Source organism: Triturus cristatus, chromosome 2_1, assembly GCF_964204655.1.
Source record: "Triturus cristatus chromosome 2_1, aTriCri1.1, whole genome shotgun sequence".
Classification (NCBI taxonomy): Eukaryota; Metazoa; Chordata; class Amphibia; order Caudata; family Salamandridae; genus Triturus; species Triturus cristatus.
The window spans coordinates 449,616,974-449,636,278 of NC_140581.1; the positions used below are offsets into that span (position 1 = coordinate 449,616,974).

The 19,305-nt window shown below is 45.2% G+C and overlaps 1 protein-coding gene across 2 annotated transcripts in view; it reads left to right on the forward strand.

Moving 5' to 3' along the window:
• AP3B1 (adaptor related protein complex 3 subunit beta 1) overlaps nucleotides 1-19,305 on the forward strand; it is a 1,836,520-nt gene that overhangs the window by 631,712 nt on the left and 1,185,503 nt on the right. For both annotated transcript variants that reach the window (XM_085632261.1, XM_085632260.1), the window contains exon 7: nucleotides 1,292-1,474. In XM_085632261.1, the coding sequence (XP_085488387.1) occupies nucleotides 1,292-1,474 (183 nt within the window). The remainder of the gene's footprint in view (nucleotides 1-1,291; nucleotides 1,475-19,305) is intronic.

Here is a 19,305-nt window from a genome sequence, read left to right on the forward strand (position 1 = left end):
AAATCAGTCTTGACCCTGTGCCTCATGGGAACAGTCCAGCCCGAACTGCCAAGCCAGGTTCTCCCTGGACTGGAAACAAGCAATGGACAGAATGCAGAACAATGTCATACATTCACCCTAGTACAGAGATCTGGGCCTAAATCCATTGTTTTTTTTGCTCTCCATTCCAGTTTGAACCCAGCCATATGCAAATCAGTCTTGACCCTGTGCCTCGTGGGAACAGTCCAGCCCGAACTGCCAAGCCACGTCCTCCCTGGACTGGAAACCAGCATCTGAGGACCGGTTTCAGGGTTTCACCCCTCATCAGCCAGGATAGCTTGATTCCAATGGCAGGGCGAGCACGGGACCCGTCCAACTCGGGGTGACAAATGCAAAAACAGTTGATGGACAGAATGCAGAACAATGTCATACATTCACCCCAGTACAGAGATCTGGGCCTAAATCCATTGTTTTCTTTGCTCACCATGCCATTCCAGTTTGAACCCAGCCATATGCAAATCAGTCTTGACCCTGTGCCTCATAGGAACAGACCAGCCCGAACTGCCAAGCCATGGGGCACAGGGTCAAGATTGATTTGCATATAGCTGGGTCCAAACTGGGGTGGTGTAGTGGGCAAAAGAACGATGGATTTAACCCAGATCTTTTGACTGGAGGAGAATGTTTGCATTGTCAGCATTCCGTCCATCATTTGTTTGCTGTAACACTTTTCGCCCTCAGTGGGATGGGTATGCCCAGACGTGGGTCCCTTGTTCACTGTGCCACTGGATTCATGCTAGCCTGGCTGAAGAAGGGTCATATACCCTGAAACCGGTCCCAGGATGCTTGTGTCCGGTCCAGGGAGGACCTGGCCTGGCAGTTCGGTCTGGAGTGTTCCCATGGGGCACAGGGTCAAGACTGATTTGCATATAGGTATACTACGCACAATCAAGTTACGGTGTTTGGACCTCCATTGTTGGTATATTTTCATATGTTGTCTGCCACAGATGTTGAGTAGCCTTAAGTAATGAGAAGCGTAAATAGTAAAGGAATACAATGGTGTGTTTGTGATCTTTACTCTGAAGTGTAGTTCCAGAAGGAACACGTCAGTGCCAGATTCCTAAGATACTCTTACAGTAAATCTTCCTGAACTATTTGACCTAGACAATGGTTATTCTGGTCATTTGCCTCTGATCCAGCCCTCAGTCTACACAGCACAACCATTACCTAGAGTGATCATGTTTTGCAGACAGTATCGCCGCAGTATACCAGTAGAATACTAACTGCATCCATTTCTGTGAACTTTGTGTTGCAGCTGGTGGCTGGGAGTGTGGTGATGGCGTTTGAAGAAGTCTGCCCTGAGAGAATAGACCTGATTCACAAGAACTACCGGAAGCTTTGTAACTTGCTCGTAGATGTGGAAGAGTGGGGTCAGGTTGTGATCATCCACATGCTGACACGATATGCACGGACACAGTTTGTGAGCCCTTGGAAAGAGGTGAGTCCCACTGTGACAGTACATGAGCATGTTTTTGACTTGAACTGCAATATCTTGGATTTCGTAACACCAAGCACATACCCCTTTCACATGAAGAGATTCGGATAAATTGTTCTCCTGCTTGCAATCCTGGTCTCTTGTAATGTTTCACCCATGTTCTTCTCCACACGGAATGGGGTTATGATGCTTGTGATAACCTCCAAAATCCAGTAGGCTGAAAAATCTGGGCACACTTGCTGCAGAGATCTTTCGACAGCTTATCGGAGCCTTATGACTGTGAAGAACAGGAATGGATTTTCCAAAGAATCGCCCAAACCATGTGCAGTTTAAAGTATAGAAATCCGGTTTATGACAGCATAGTTTCCCCGAGAGAAGCTTCTCTACTGGGTCAAACATCAAACTTTTGCAGAGCTGTGTGGGCCAACAGCCCTATCACACGCCTCTCTCCCTCTTGTTCATGAAATATCCTTAATATGTCTGTACCTTCCATGTCGCTCCTTGGATCAGAATCTTTATCCATATTAGGTAAGGCAGTCATTTTATTCTACTAAGTCTTCTACCGTATATGATGATAGATTCTCAGTTAAAGCAGGTTTATCCTTTGATGTCATGGGTTGTACTCGTATATGGTCTGCGTCTGATGTTGTGACACCTGAGCCCGCCGTGGTTCTTTAAGTATTTGTACGGTGGGTGGTGGATCACGTTCAATGATTGTTACATCGGGTTGGTCAGGACTCCGAGCAACGTCTAGCATTCTGCAGGCATGTTGGACCAGAATGGGTCTTTGTGCATAGGACATAATGTGGGGGATCCTGCTCAGGATCCGGGCAGGCTGCAGCATCTTATTCTCTTGTCGCACATTAATTTTTAGCTCCATATATTTACTACCTGTGCAAGACACGAGGTTCTATATTATTACAGCAAGGGCACACTGTCCCTGTTTGCACTGGGGCACACCTTTAACCAGGTATGCTGGACACAGGCTGGAACAGTGTGCCCTGTTACTGATAATATGCTGCCCTCAAGGCAGTTGCGAAGTCGTGCAGCCCTGGGGGCAGCGCATCTGTGAAAGATAGACCGGCTAATTGAAGCAGCCGCATAGTTTATTTTCTTTCTTGGCTTGTTGGACACTGTTTGAACTTGCTTGAACAATTGAAAATCAGCACAGCAGATTTTAAGGATCATTCAACTGTGTGCCTTTGTACAGTCTTCCAATGAAGTCATCACGTTCTAGTACAAGGGAGCACATGCCAGAGAAGAGATTTTTAATTTAGTTTATTTGCATCATTATAGATCAGTATTTAGGCTGTTTATATGTAAATGTATGATTTGAAGAACAATTAACTGTTGACAAAATAGATTGCAGTCATATCAATTGCAGTGCATTTTCCATAATTTTCCTAACTGACACCTTTGATGATAAATGGTGGATGCCAAGTCAAAGCCGATTATACAGTGCACCAGGAATTCATGGCACTGTCAGACGGAGGACCGATCGACTTTACATTTGCATATTAATGAGAAGATTTGTTAAGAGGGTGCTTCTGCAGAAAATAACAGCATATTTATAGGGCACAACATTTTTATGAATAAAGCTGACACAGGGAAATGGAAATTAAACCTTTTAGGTTAATAAATTCAAGAGACTGGTGAAATGCATATTTGCATTTTTAGTTTCACAGTATTTACCTTTCCGTTTGCTCAACAGTTCCTTTTTGTGTCAAGTCTGCCAAAATATTTCCCATGGACTAATGACATAACTTTACGAGTATTTTTTTTCTCGGCTTTGCCTAATAAACGCGGATTGCCCAGTGCTCTTGTAAACAATCGTTAATAACGCCCGAATGGCAGCACATGCTTCCGTTGTGCGCCGACTGTAACATTTCCATTTGTAGGTAGAATGCATTCTTCCCTTCTGTACATTTAGAATCGAGGTCCATGCATCGTTAATACACATTGAAGACAGTCTCCAGGAATTCTGCAAGTAGCGCGATTGTCACAATGATTTTGCAACCGCTTGTACTTGACAATATTTATACCCAGTGGTGTCCATATGAATTAATCCCTGTGCTGTAATGTAAGTTAATATGTTAGAGCCTAGATATTACACAGTCCTGTCATGGTATCGTGGTCCGCTTGTCAGAATGTGAATTTTAAAGGTTAGATAGACTTCAGAGGTACTGGGCTACTGTGTGTCTGCAAGACGTGAATTTTCAGTACTGGTCAATAGCTTATAGTGCTATAACTTAGAGTTGATGGCTTGATGCTGATGATAGCATCTGCTCCTTTTCATGTAATAAATTATCCTTATACATGAAAGGCACATTTTTGTTTTGATCTTTTTATTGTCATACCAATATCAATATCGAAGGAATTGTTTTCTGGTCACTACTTGAAAACTATCTTAACAGTTCCCCTTACCATGTGTTTATTTTACCTTAAAGGATCCGCAGTACATACTCTGTAGCTATGGCTGAGATTCTTAGTTCATAAGAACTTATACCCTGTTTGTAATTTTAGGGATCTGCTACAAAAAAAATGGCAGCAACATGGCAAATTAATCTAATACTGATTATTTAAAATTAAGTTCAGATTGGTCAAGTTGGCCAGCTGGGATTGAAAGTAATTTGGGGAGGTCTTTGCAATTCTAATACCTATAGTGGTTTTTACACACCACTAACAAACACTGCTCAGATTTACCCCAAACCTTGCACGAATTTACCCAAAATCTTGCACGAATTTAGAAATTGTCTCCAAACACTTTTTGGTGTGGTGTAATTCTTTATACAGTCTTTAAACTATCTGCAGTACAAAAGGCATGGAGTGGGCTTTATAGGGTTAATCTTTTGTCTATCTGGACTATAGTGTTTATGAATCAGTTTACAAACTAAACCCCAATTTCAAAAGAACATTATATATGATTGGCTGGCAAATCTTGAACTATTTGTTCCAGGTGCCATACAGTAGTTTGCGAACCACTAACAGAGGTTTATGAACCTGCATTGCTGAAAAATGTATTGGAAGCTGTGTGAATGTATGGTGTCCTGCCTTGGGAGGAATTAGGGCACTGGCTGAAAGGATGGGAAATACACAATAAATCTCCGACCAAAATAGCTGCATTTTCAATCGAATCTGCTGACAAAATACCTTTTTTCGTAATAGTGAATGCCTTTCTACATTACAGCCATAACCTGAAGAAGGAACTCCCATCTAAATGTACTGTATATAATCTCACGCTGTATCACCAGGTACTACTGATCCATACTGATATTGTTTTAAGCTGTAGAGAAGTCAAAATGTTGAGGTCTGCACTAAACTCACATATTTTCTAGCCCTCTAAGGGCCGTATTCCCCTGCTGTGTCACAGTGCCTCTAAAGAAAGACTCCAACTATTATTTTGTATTATGGTTTTCCTTTATGGGGTTGTAATGCCCAATTGGATGGACCTTCAGATCCTGCAGCCTAACTGTCTTCCGCCATATATTTCTGGAAGAAATGAACTGGAAGGTCTAGTTTATATGTTCTGCTTATTTATGCCTCACGGCAATGAAGATGATGAAAGACAGCATCTGATTTGTTTTGTTTTCTTTAGTTTTTTTCGTTTGGAAATTTGAATTTGATAAAATGCTCAGAAGGGCATTCAGGGATTAGGGAAAGACAATCAATGTGGGTGAATCTTCTGTCTTCTGCCTTACCCCAGGAAACCATGCAACATCCAATCTAATTTGACATTTATTGGTGAATTAGTAATTCATCTAATGAAAGTGCTGTATAATGTAGCATTTGCTATATTAGAACGTTATTACCTGGGATGGATTACATAGGGGCAGATAGGTGAAGCATAGGAATAGCCAGATTTGGAAATTACCATGACTGGCGTTGTTAGTACATTTACGACAGCCCACATTACAGGGAATAAAAATGTACACATATAACGTTTTTGTTTACACATTAGGGGGTGGTGGAAAGAGGCACTGTTAGATTTCAACAGGCATTATCGCTGCATGTTGACGTTGGTTTGTGTAATCGCTACGATGGTGGCGTTGCTCTAGAGTGAAAAGAGACATTTCCAAATAAGACCACTTTCTTCTGACTATCTGACCAATTATGGTGCATTTAGGTGTCTGAGCACAGCAAGGAGATAAGGGTGGGAAAAGCAGAGGGAGTGTGATGGGTTGCTGCATGTAATCTGTTGGGAGAATTAGAGGGGCAGTGCCATTTATGATTTTCAGTACCAATGTGCACGTCTAATACTTAGTTTTGTTTTTGAAAGCTGACCATTGTGCTTGGAGTTGGATGAAGTGAGGTGGATAAAAGTATTGGCTGTTTAAATAGTATCCAATTGGCTCATTTGTCTTGTTGCAGAAGTATGATGCTCAAAACAAGAGTAAGATTTTGCAATAGTTCAGCCTGTTCATTACACCCGATGAACGTATTTAGAAGGAGAGCGCTGGCAAGTATTTCTACTACTGAGCAGATGGTGTATGTGATGGACTCCAACCATCTAGTGGAAATTGTACTCCTAAATTTGGTGTCTGGTTCTGTGAGAGGGTACAAGTGTATCTGGAATACTGCGCATACCTAACACCGGCTAGTCTCCAGCGTTTTTGTTCCGGAACAAAGTTCCTATGCCCACGATGTCAGGCCCCCAATGCAACTTTCCAGCATGTGTTCTGGAACTGCCCCACATTTCAACCCTACTGGAACACTGTCAACAATACGCTACGGGAGGTCACAGGGCTTGCTGGCATCGACACATTGAAGACCTGTGCACCGGGGGTGTTCCGACACCGGAAACAATGCAAGGACGCGACCCGATTTACATCGCTGGCTATCCTGCTAGCAAAGCAAGGCATCACTGTGCACAGGCGAGCTCCGGCCGGGCCCCCATTGGCGGCCTTGATAGGAGCGGTCAGCAAATGGGACACATCAGAGGACGACGCAATCAGGCACGAAGAGGTGTGGGGAGGGTATCTGTGCCGCATTTCCACAGAATGGGCCACACTTTTGCAGCACTGCCAACAACACACGGTAGAAACCCAACCGCCTTCGGCATTGCCAGCCCCACGGGAGAGCCCAATCAGGACCCCCCTACAGAGGTTCCCGGACAGCTTCTGATGCCACAGAGCCCACCCACACACTACGCAGGCATGTGCTTCCCCATCAACCCCAGCAGGGACAGATCCACCTCACAACATACTCGACCCCGTAAGGCCCACAGCATAGCCACCAGCACCTAACAAATGCCAGCTCACCCACATCCTTGTTCCCAACCAACTACCCTGGGTTCGATCGGAAGTTAGTAAGTAGTTGACCACACCAGCAGTTCCACAAGCCAGACATATTACAGGAAGGACAACCCCTTCTGATGTGAAACAAGTCATGATGCAGGACCACCAGATTCGATCTTTCTTTTCTGCATACATGTACGCTAGTCTGAAACTTTGCCCCCAGCTCTGGATCACATTGTGTTTAGCAACATGCATGTAATTCTTCTGTATAATGTATGATGATCCTGCAATTCGAAAAATCCACTAAAATGGTTTAAATAAAAGTGTATCTGGAATAAGTTAGAAGGGGCATAAGTGAAGCCTACTGGGGCAAAAAAGGATTTCCATGTTGGAGCACCAACTATTGTATAATGGTTGTTAAGCAGACAGATACTTGCTGTGGAAGAGGAGCTTATGACAAGAGAAGGGAGATCATAATTTGTCCCTTATAGATGATTAAAGAAGAATCAAAGCAGGAGGTTGTTGGCTGTTGAAGAAAATAATAACCAGTTGGTCTTTCTAATCCTTCTGACATGTACCTAAAGCTCCGCTCTCAGTTGTTGGCCTACAGTGATTTCTCAAATTTAAAAAACCTGTGTGCTTACGAACAATGTCCCCAGTGCTTAATTTGAGCTAGTGGTTGCAGGTGAGGCTCACCATCACTCATTTTTAGTGACCGGGCCTTATTTTTGCCTCAACAGAATTTGACAGAGAGCAACAGAGAAAAAAAACACAAGCATGGGAAGAAAGGGAGAAAAGAAAAAAGATTAAAAGGCAGACAAAGATAGAAAGCAGCGATAAAAAATAATTTCATGAGTGAGACAAAGGAGAAGGAAGAGTCTGGTGTGAATGAAAGAGCACGAGGTGAAATCAAGACAATGCAGCCTTTGTATACAGCACCCCAGAAATCTTTTAGCAATGGCCGCAGGCTTTTGTGAAAACTTTTGGCCACCAACAGTTATTCTTTTACAAATTAAACACTGGATGTCTCTTCCTAAAATGACAGGCTTCAGGTCAAGCTGTGAGGTCTTGAAATAGATTTTGGTTACGAACCTGCACAAGGGGTCTCTGGTGTCTGGGTTTCGGGAACGACTCAGTTGTGTGACAAGTGCTCCCTCATACAAACCGAAGGCAATCTGGAGGCAAAGCTTTACTTGGGCGAACATAAGATGTTGAGACCGTAGTGTAAGTCCTGTGGCAGGTAGTGATCTCGGTTTCCTTCCCAGGTCTACTCTCTCAAAGAGGTCTACTTTGTGGCTAAAGTCCTCTGGTAAGTCAAAGTTTAAAAGCAAACATAACAAGCATTTGCAGGGCAATAGGTCTCGCATTTACAAGAGTTTGAGGTATTGGCATTGTGCATGACAATGCCTTTTATTTATGTGGTGTTTTGAAAACAGATCATTAAAAGGCATTGTCATTTACAAATGCCAATAGCTTTAACTCTCGCTAATGCGTGACCTATTGCTATTTGAAAAAATAGTGCTCAAAGACTCTTAATTAAAGCCTACTGAGTAACAACATTCGTAACAGGGTGTCGCCATGGGAGGTTACAAAATGAGACAAGGCGTTACTTAGGAGGGTCTACTAAGCCTGTTGACCAATGAACAGCCACAGTTTATAGTGGAAAATGACACAAGCCAATGAAAAATGGGCATAGAGAGGGCGGAGCTTCAAGTCCCTAACTGAATACAGCATGCCTCGCAGAGCAGCGCATGCGCTGCCTAGGCTTGACCTAAAAAAGCGAAGTGGGACTCGGGCCCCATCCTGCCACTCCATGTCCAAGGAGAAGGCGCAAGTGTGTCACAATGTTAGCTGATCTTCCCTAGGGTACCCAGGCATGGAGCTGCCCCCCTCCCCCTCCACTCCCCCACCCACCACAGGTAATCCTGGAGTGCTACAAGTTTGCCGGGCCATCGGTGAAACCACAGAAAATTGTTTACTTCAGAGAGGCCAGGTTACAGATCTTTAATGCTATCCTGCTTCCCCTGGCACGTCCTCAGGCCCCAAGGATCTGCAGAGGCCTTCAGGGTGGATACAGCATCAGGACCTTGATGGGGCCGACTGACCCCTTGGAACCCATTCTGAGTCCAGTACTAACTGCAGTACAGATGCCTGTGCTGACGCCAGAAGAGGATCTGATTCTGATTCCAATGTCTGATCCTGAACTCAATTCAGCTCGACTTTGACTGATGTTGCACTCTAAACCACAAAGGCACAACCTCTTATTATACAGCCTCATTCTGCAAAAGTGTCTCCACCACGGTTGTTGTGCCAGCCAAGGCTTGATACCTCACCTGATATAGAGTTGGACTCGCCGCTTTGACCACTGACTGAAGAGAGTGCTTCATTTGCAGTCATATGGGCAGCTGAGGTCCAGGATTTCCAGATGCCCTCTGCCAAGACCAAGACTAATGTCCTTATGGAAATTCTGCAACTGTGTCCTGCATTGTCTGAGCCCTTTCTTCCCTTCTACTAGGCCCTCACTAGTACTCTGTTGGGAACTTGATCAAAGCCCTGTTCCTGACAGCCAATGAATTGGTAAGTCTCCAGGTATCACCGACTCTAGAGAGCCTGTTGGTGCAGAATTCTACCAGTAAGGACGTTCCCCACAACACCTGGATAGGGAGCCCAAGAGGACAGATGTATTTGTAAAACAAATGATCTCCTTGACCAGTCTGATATTGTAACCAGTTAGTGCAGTCTGTTTGTTGGGTCGCTATATGCATGCTCTGTGGGACATAACCAGCAAGAGCTTACTAGAGGTTACAGGAGACCTTGGGGTCTCTCTGACCCGACAGTTCATGGTGATCAAGAAGCAGCCAAATACGCGATTCATGCTAACTTTGTTTCTACTGGTTGCCTGGAAAGGGTGGTTGGCACCAGCGTTATTGCACCTCCAGATGTCGTGTTCAACGGGGTTATATGGAGATGTGCGTTCTTTGCTCATGGATCTGATCTTTGATGGCTCACGCCTGTTTGATGAAAAAGCTGATTCTGCCCCGAAACGTTTAAAGGATGGCAGCTCCACAGCAAAGTCCCGTGGACTGTAGACTCCCTCTAAGCAGTTACTGCATCAGGTTATGAAACTGAGGGGCTACTTCAAGGGGATAGCCTACAGGTAGCATCTATCGCCCAAACCATTGCAGCAGTCACCTCAGTCCTTTAGAAGGGGGGGCATGGGTCCAAAAGGCATAGAAGGCATTGCGCATGCCAGCAGGTGCATTATTTCTCCTAGTGTCTTTCCACTGTGGCAACTACTTCTAAGCTACTTTAGTTTACCCATAGCAGTGCACACCCATCTTGTGGGGGCATGATCCAATATTTCCTCCCAGGATGGTGATCCATCATGTAATTCAGATCATTCTGCATGATTATGCCCTACCATTTCTGTTTGCCCTCACATCTGATCGACTTTCATAGGAGCCTTTCTCCAGTTTGCAGCAGGAAATGCAGTGGTGCTCGACAAAGGAGCTTAAGAGGGGTCTGGGCTCGGAATGAGGAGAGGGTTGTTACTTTCGGTATTTCCTTGTGCCAAAAAAGGACATGGGCCTCTGATCTATATTGGACCATCGACCTCTTAATGGCTTTCTGTGGAAGGACAAATTCAGAATGCTCACGTTGATCCAGATCTTGGCCACTCTGGTCCTGAGTATAGAGCTGTGTTAAAGCTCTTTGGGGAAGCATTTTTTTAAAATTGAATACTTTGTCATTTTTAATACTTTTACCTGTTGCGCCGATCGTAGCTCTTCCTCAGTTGATAGCACGTTGGTTGGTCCCCGCAAGTAAGAGCGGGCCGCCATTTTAGTTAGCGGGCTAGTTGTTTTCAGCCCGACAGGATAAATGGGCACGCTGGTCCTCTTCAAGAGAGGCCTTACTGGACATAGGACTCAGAAGCGAGCACATGACATGTAAACCAAAAAACTTTAGGGGGACACCATTGTCTGGTGTTGCCTAACTTTTGTAATTTTGCCATTTGCATCAATCATAGGAACGTTCCAAAAATTACTCTAGGCTTGCAAGCTTTTTACCCGCTCACAATCGTGAGCAATGGGATTCCATCCTTACATGTGTATTATTGAATATTAGGTCACTTCCCAAATACAAATATGAACAAGAGGATTTTATTGACCAGTACAACCCTGACATAATTTTTCTTACGTAGACCTGGACTAACAGCTTCTCTGATCCAGATCTTAGTACGGCCATACCCAAGGGGTATGAGCTTTTCAGAATAGACAGAGAAGGGCAACAGGAAGTTGCCATCACCTACCGTACTAATATTAAGGCCTCATTTGCAGGCATCCCTCAATTGAAGGAAGAAGCCATTATGTTTTCCCACAACAAGGTAGCGTTTAACAGGATCCCTGTCTACCAGCCGCCTGGCCCTAGGAACAGGGTTATCTCCTCCATACAGACCTTTCTGGAATCGTGCTTGGAGTATTCCAATTTCACTTTGTTGGGTGACTTTAATTTCCATTTGGAATCTACCGAATGTAGAGATACCATCAATTTAATTGACTGTCTAAAGAGCTTTGACTTAAACCAATTAGTTACTGAGCAGGCTCACACAGGGAATCATACTCTTGATGGTGTTTTCACCAATTACGCATCTATCACTTTCAGCAGAGCCCTGCCTGTGGCCTGGACAGATCACAGTCCTGTATTTTTTGAGTTAACTATTGCAGGAGAGACCTTCAAAGCACCTAACATCAATAGTACGGCTACAACTCGGCCATGGCAAAAAAAAATACTCTGGAATTAGATTCTGCCTTACGCTCTCTTACTCCTGGTCTAAACATTGATCCTGACTCTACAGCCCACAACTTTGATGGCTGGATTGATTCAGCAGTTACTAAGCTCACCTCTGAAATACATATACGTAACCGCAGGAGGCAACCAACAGCAGCTTGGTATACGCCTGAGCTGAAGATACTTTAAAAGAAGTGTAGGACCCAAGATCGAATATGGAGGAAAGATTACTCTGCTGTGGAAAAAGACCACTACAGGAAGCTATTGAAAATTATAAAGGGGCAATAATCTCAGCAAAGTCGCTCTTTTTTTATTGAGAAAATTAGTTCCGCAAAAAATTTAGCCAGAGAACTTTTTAAGACAGTCACGGCTTCATAAAAATTTGATGAAAGTAAACAGTACACCCCCAACGCAGAATTCTGTGATAAATTGGCAGATTTCTTTTATAGTAAAGTAAAAAGTGTATATGATGAGTTCTCCAGTCCTCAAGCTGGGGTCAGCCCAGATGTGATGGGTGGTCTAGATCATGGTGAGGTAACTACGCAGGCTTGCGTAAAAATGTTTTATCACCTCACGCCCGAACGAGTGGAGAAGCTTATACTGTCTTCTAAGTCTGGATCCCCACTGGACCACTGTCCGGCTATGGTTCTTCATATGGTTCCTAGTACCATTGCAGGCCACCTTGCACCTCTTCTAAATAATATTCTGGAGGCAGGATCTTTTCCAAACAGCTGGAAAAAATCTTTAATACGGCCCTTCTTGAAAAACCCTTTCAAGACCCTATGGAGGTCAAAATTTACTGCCCGATTTCCTGTCTGCCGTTTCCTTCTAAAATTTTGAAAAAGCCCTTAACAAAGACCTACTACATTTCCTCGAGTCCAGCGACAAAATGGGCCATGCAAAAAACGATTTCGGCCTCTACACAGTACAGAATCAGCTCTCATTGAAACCACCAAGGAGATCTTTACCCAGCTAGATGGAGGAGGGAAGGCAATACTAATCTTGCTAGAACTCTCGGCCGCATTCGATATGGTAAACCATCAGCTGCTCATCCGGTGCTTATCTGAAATGGGGATCACAGGAGGAGCCTCCAAGATACTAAGATCATTTTTAGCGAACAGAGAACAAACTGTAGCGATTGGAGGACATAAATCACACCCATGCGGAGTTCCAAAGGTATTATTACTACAACGCCCTTTAACTGGGTGCAAACAAGAGGACCATATGTAAGCTTCAATCACTTAAAAATGCGGCAGCACGATTATTACTCAAAATACCCAAATTTAGTTAAGTGTCCCAAGGGTTTTGTGATTTGCATTGGCTGCCGGTTGAGGCGAGGGTCCAATTCAAGTCCTTGTGCATTGTTCACAAGACCCTTTATGGGGCAGGACCAGCTTATTTCAGTAATTGTATTAGATGGCACGTCCCACAACGCAATCTTAGGTCATCGACTGCCTCTTTGCTGGTTGTTCCCAGGGTGCAGACCGTAAAATGGGGTGGCAGAAGCTTCCTTCATATGGCCCCTAAACTTTTGAACACTCTGCCTTTTACTCTGAGAAGGCAAACCAACAGACTACTGTTCAGAAAGGCACTGAAAACATGGCTGTTCGCGCCCAACTTTTAACCACTGTTTGCTTCCTCTTCTCAGGTTATGACATCTCTAGCGCTAAGACTAGATTGTGTCCTTGGACCTTCAGGACATGTGTTTTCATATACCCACGAATGTTACCTGTGGTTCATTGTTAGCCAGGAGTATTTCCAGTTTGCGATACTCCCCTTTTGCCTCCTGATGATGGCACACCTTTGGAGGTTGGAGATAGCTGTTTTCCCCTACTTTGGTGACTGTTAGTTGAAGACATTTTAATCAGTCAGTTGTAGAACACCTCCAGCCGACCTTGTACCTCTTGACTCATTGGGGTTCATGATCAACAAATAAGTCGCATCAGACTCCTTCGTAGAGGTTGCTATTCATTGGAGGTGTTAGTGCAAACAAATGATGGACGGAATGCTGACAATGCCCACTACGCCACCCCAGTTTGAATCCAGCCATATATGCAAATCAGTCTTGACCCTGTGCCCCATGGGACTGTTCCCATGAGACACAGGGTCAAGACTGATTTGCATATATGGCTGGATTCAAACTGGAATGGCATGGTAAGCAAAAAAAGATGTATTTAGGCCCAGATCTCTGTACTGGGGTGAATGTATGACCTTGTTCTGCATTCTGTCCATCAACTGTTGTTTTTGTATTTGTCACCCCGAGTGGGACGGATATGCCCAAACGTGGGTCCCGTGCTCTCCCTCATATTGGAATCAAGCTATCCTGGCTGATGAGGGGTGAAACCCCAAAACCGGTCCTCGGATGCTTGTTTTCAGTCCAGGGAGGACCTGGCTTGGCAGTTCAGGCTGGACTGTTCCCATGAGGCACAGGGTCAAGACTGATTTGCATATGGCTGGGTTCAAACTGGAATGGCATGGTGAGCAAAAAAACTATGGATTTAGGCCCAGATCTCTGTACTGGGGTGAATGTATGACATTGTTCTGCATCCTAGACAAAGTGTAATTTAAGGTCTTCCATCAGCTGCAGCCAGCCTAGCACATTAAGGGTATAATCCCGATGTTTCAGCCTCAGTCCTGGATATCAGTTCTGTGAGATCTTGACCAGTTATGCTCCTGCTTCTTCCTGGTCGACTAAGCCAGGTGGCACACGTGGAATCTGCAATGAAGTTCCAGTGGGCCCAATACCAAGGAAAACTGATTGATGGCTTCTATATTTTGAAAGAGTCATGATCTACAGTAGTGGTTGCTTGAACGCAGTTGGTCCCCCTGCAGGCCCGTCTTCCTTTCCCACCGAGACCTGATGGTGGTGTCGCATGGGTCCATACTGGGTTGGGGGAGGTCAAGCTCAGAAGACTCTGGTGTCCGGCAGAAACTCTGCTTCATATCAACCTGTTGAAGTTGTGGGCCATTCGTCTGGCGTTGAAGGCCTTCCCTTCTGTCCATCAAGGGGAGGCTGGTTCTAGTTATAATGGATAATACGACTGCCATGTGGTACAATAAGCAGAGGGTCTGCGTCTCTCGAGTTGACTGAAGCATCCAAGCATTTCCCGGATTGTGAACAACCTATTGAGATTCTTGGAAGAACTCAGTTGGTGGGATCCGGTAGATCACAAGTTGAGTCTCCATTCCAAGGTAGCACACAGCATCTTCCAACAGTGGGGAGAACCCTGGCTAGATCTGTTTGCCATTGTCGAGTGTCAAAGATTTTTTGCATTCGAGTTTCTGAAGAGACACTAGCTAGGAGATGCCGACTGGCAGTCCTGGAGCACAGGATTTCTGTACACCTTCACGCCCCTGTCTCTTCTGCCCCAAGGTCTTAAAAAGATCAGGAATGACTGGGCCTAAGTCATCCTAGTTGCTCTGGATTGGGAGAGTGAGCTACCCAGACCTTCTGTGCATAAGCATATGTCCTCCAATCGGGGTGCAACTGCAGAAGAAGTTTCTGTCACAGCAGCCGGACAGGGTCCTTCACACTAACCTGCACAATCTACACCTCCATGCATGGAGGTTGATCGTTGGCCATAAATTTTGTTTGTATATATGAATATCGTAGTTCTGTAGCGCAAAACTAGCCAAAAGTCAGAGGAGTGAGCTGTATATGGCCAAAGACCAGCATAAAGTCAATGAGTAAGAGGAAAAGAAGCTGAGTTGTGGATAGTTAATGCATTGTGATGTAGTGTTCTTTGAAGAGATGAGTATTAAACACTACTCTAAACTGGAGCAGCATTGGGATGTTCCTGATTGATATGGGGATGGTGTTCCAGATCCGGGGTGCATAGATAGAAAGGCCGGATGTCTTTTTTTTTTGTTTTTTACACTTCTTAGTTTGCAGTCTGAGTGTGTCCTGGTTATTAATGTGTTGATATTTACCAGAGATGGTGGACGCTTGCATGCAAGATAAACAAAGGTGTTGGTTGTGATAACTTTGTAAATGATGCTGCTGGTTTTGAAGATGGTGTGGGCCAGCAAAGGGAGCCAATGGAATTCCAGAAGGATGGTTGTGATCCTATTTCTTCAGGTTCGGAATGAGATTTGCTGCAGCTTGTAGAATGCACCTAAGGAGTTTCAATGTGGTGTCTGGGAAGCCACGGAGTAGGGCATTACCACCATCCAGATGTGACCGTATGAGGTTTTGAACAGTTCTGAATTTGCTTCCTGGAAGAAATGTGTGGTATATGATGTCGACTAATGAAAGTTGGCAACTTGCGCCAGTCCAGACAACCCTAATGGTGATTTAAGAGGTCTTAGACAACCTTAGAAAGCTCTCCAAGTGGTAGCTGTAGATAGCAGCCTTCAGGCTTAGTCCAGAAGGAGTGTAGAACAGCTTGTTTTGACCAGAATGCAATCTTATAGTATAGATTAAGTGAAAAGAACCACACCAAGTATTTATAAAAATATGTATTTATTATATAATACTATGGAATGTTAAAGTGTCTCCAACACGGAGATAAACACAATGGGCACAATACTTTAGTAAAGAAATACAGTAAATAGCACAAAATACACAGTGGCTCCGGGGGGGACAAAAACCATATACTAAGAAAGTGGTATAAGAGCCATGACTCGTGTCAAGAGGACGTAGAATTGCAGGGGGGGGGGGAGGGGGGGACACAGAACCACCCAGTGTAAGTACAAGTATGTGTGCAAGTTGCGGTTGGATTTTTAAATATTGTGGACCCTGAAGAAACCCCGTTTAAGACAGAAGGTTAGAGAGCCACCCCACCCGTGGATACCCTAGTACCCACGTTACATACACCAGGGAAGCCGGGTGCATATCTGTGAAGTGGTGTCAGAAACCGCCGTCGAACCCAATGGAGGACTTCAGGAAAGGGCCGCTGCTGGAAGGGGAGAGAGTGTCTGTGGGAATCCAAACATGCATTCTTGAAGGGTACCTGAAAGCAGAGGAACATAGTCTGTCACTCAGGGGTGACCAGGAGACTTTGAAGACGAATACTTCTGATGTCGGGTGCTTCAGGATGGATGACTAGGACTTTGACTCTGCAGCTGTGTGGACCAGGCAATGCTGAGGAAGACCAGGACCCCGATGTGAGTTGTCCCACAAAGGATTTCAAGTGTTGAGGGGTCAGTGTCGGCTGTAGCAGCAACAAACCTTGGCAAAGGCAAGTCACACAGGAATCAAAGAAGGTGTAATGTTGGGACCAGCAAGGTCTTGGAGACTCGCCAAAGGCAGGGGAGTCGGGGCAAACAAGGGAGCCCAAAAGAAACAAGTGTGACCCTCAAGTGGACCCACAGGCCAGAGGCACTGGAGTTGCGGGAGGACCGCAAGCAGCTCACCAAAAGATGCAGGCCACGGTGCACTCGATGTGGTGTGGCTGAAGATTCTGGTCACAGGAGATGTTCGAGGTTGGGGCTACTTGGAGCCCAAAGATCTTCTTGCAAAGAGGCCAACAAGCCTTTGCAACTGCAAGTTGGACGTGGTACTCAGGAGTTTGGTTATTTCAACCCCCACAAGAACTACTGGCCTCAAACTTGATGAGAGGGTGGAGCAGCCCTCGGTTGCTGAGGAAAACCACCACCTGTGTTGCAGAGCCCACAGAGTCTGGAGGAGCTCAGGATCTGCAGACCAGTCGACTTAGTTGAGGTGCCTGCGAATGCAGGGGAGTGACTCCTTTACTCCAAGCGACATTACTTCGGTTGTCTTTGATGCTTCACAACCCTGGGAGGATCTTGTATGATGCACAGGCACAGACGATGCAGCAGACTGGAAAGGAGATGAAGTCAGGCCCAAACAAAGTCCAGCGAAGTCCAGAGTGCCTAGACCGTAGCAGTGGTGTCTGATCTGAATCTTTTCCTACGACGAATCTTGAGACCTACACCCAGGTAAGCCCTTTAAATATCCTAGGGAAAGGGTTGGGAAGATTCAGGGGACCCTCCCAGGGGAGGGTCTGGACAGGGGGGAAGCCAACGGCTCCCAGAACTGGTTTGAACTGGACTATGCACAGGGACACCAATTGTGCCCCTCATGCAGACTTTTAGGCCCTGGCAAGCGCACCCACACATTCCCAATACACTAAATCCTGTCTGGGAGGTGGTCACACCTCCCTGTGACAGGATGCCTATTGTTCCACCTTCCTCTGCTCGAGCTTGGCTCAGCAGCAGGAGGGCACAAATGTCTCTGGTCGGCAGCAACCATTTTTTGCAGTCCGGGACTAGAATGTTGGTACCGGGAAAACTGACAGCCTAACAGAGGGCTCTTCTAGTGCTGGGAATCACACCTCCCACACCGTTTACGGTGTGGGAGGTATGATTCCAACATGTTTGATACCAAACATGATAGGATTCGTTGCAGCCGTTTTCGAGATGGTCATCGCTTAATTACGTGGTACCCCTCTGTATAGTATATGGCTGCTTCACTGACAGCCCGGGAGAATGGACTCCGTAGGCTGCAGGGGTGTCCTGCTCATGCAGGGGCACCCTCTCACTTAGAACCAAGACCCCTGCCTTCAGGATTGCAAAGGCCTGCCATAGGGGGTGCCTAATAGATTTTAAGTGCAGTGACCCTCAGATATAGTAAACCTATATCTTTAGTAAGTGGTGCATGTACCAACGTTCACAGGCTGCAATGGCAGGCCTGTAGTTCCATTTTGAATTGTCTCTCATGGGTGGCATTACACATGCTTCAGCCCATGGGAGACCTCATGGGTACCTATGCCCTGGGTACATGGGTACCATATACTAGGGACTGACAAGGGTACACCAGTATCCAATCTGGGATGTACCCACGCACTGAACAAACAAATTTATGGAGAAAGCAGATAGACTGGGGTCCTGAGTAGCAGGATCCCAGACAGACTAGTCAAAAACAGCATCACATCAATCAAAAAGTGTGGGTAAGTAGATCCTACTTCCCTATAAAATGGTTTGACTTTTTTAGACCAGAGAGATCATACTAGGCTATCTTTGTTTATTTTTGCCAATGTCTTCTTTGAAGGTGAGGTTGGTGTCCAAGGTGGATCCAAGTGACTTGGCATTCGGTGTAAGTTGAGGTTCAAAGCCATCAAGGTTCATGTCATTGAGCTCGGTTTGTACTGTATCTTGATCATTGTTTTGACAAATAGGAATTTTGTCTTAGGTTGAGCTTCGGGTAGGTGATGGACATTCAGGGCTGGATGATGTGGAAGCAGTATTTGAGGCAAAGGTATCCTCAGCATATTGATGAATGTTGATGTTGTTTCTGAATAGAGCAACAAGCAAATCAATATGTAGCTTAAAGATGACTGGGACAGTATCGAGGCCTGGGGGACTCCACAGGTGATCGGGGTCTTCCGTGACCTGAAGGTGCCCATGTGAACAAACTGGTGTTGGTTGGAAATGTAGGCATAGAAACAGTGAAGGACATTGCTGCATCTCATTGTGAATCCGATTTGAGACTCTAGGGTGCATATGAAGGTGAGATGGTCGGCTGTCTAATGTATCTGAGAGGTCCAACAATATCAGTAGGCAGGGGTCATCTTCATCTGTGTTCAGGAGGGCATGGAGTGTGTGTGGTAGCTATTTTTGTGGTACAGTGTGATATAAATCTAGACTGGTAGTCGTGCAGGAAAAGGTTAACATTGATGTGATCTTGGAAATTATTATAGGCTGGTTTTTCAATGATCATGCTCATTAATGGTAGGGGAGTGATGTGCCAGTAGTCATTGAGGTCAGCAGGGTCTAGTGGGGATTTCTTAAGGAGTGGGAAAATGTGGTCTGTCTTGAGAACCGCCCGTATGAGGTCTTGATTTGAGGGAG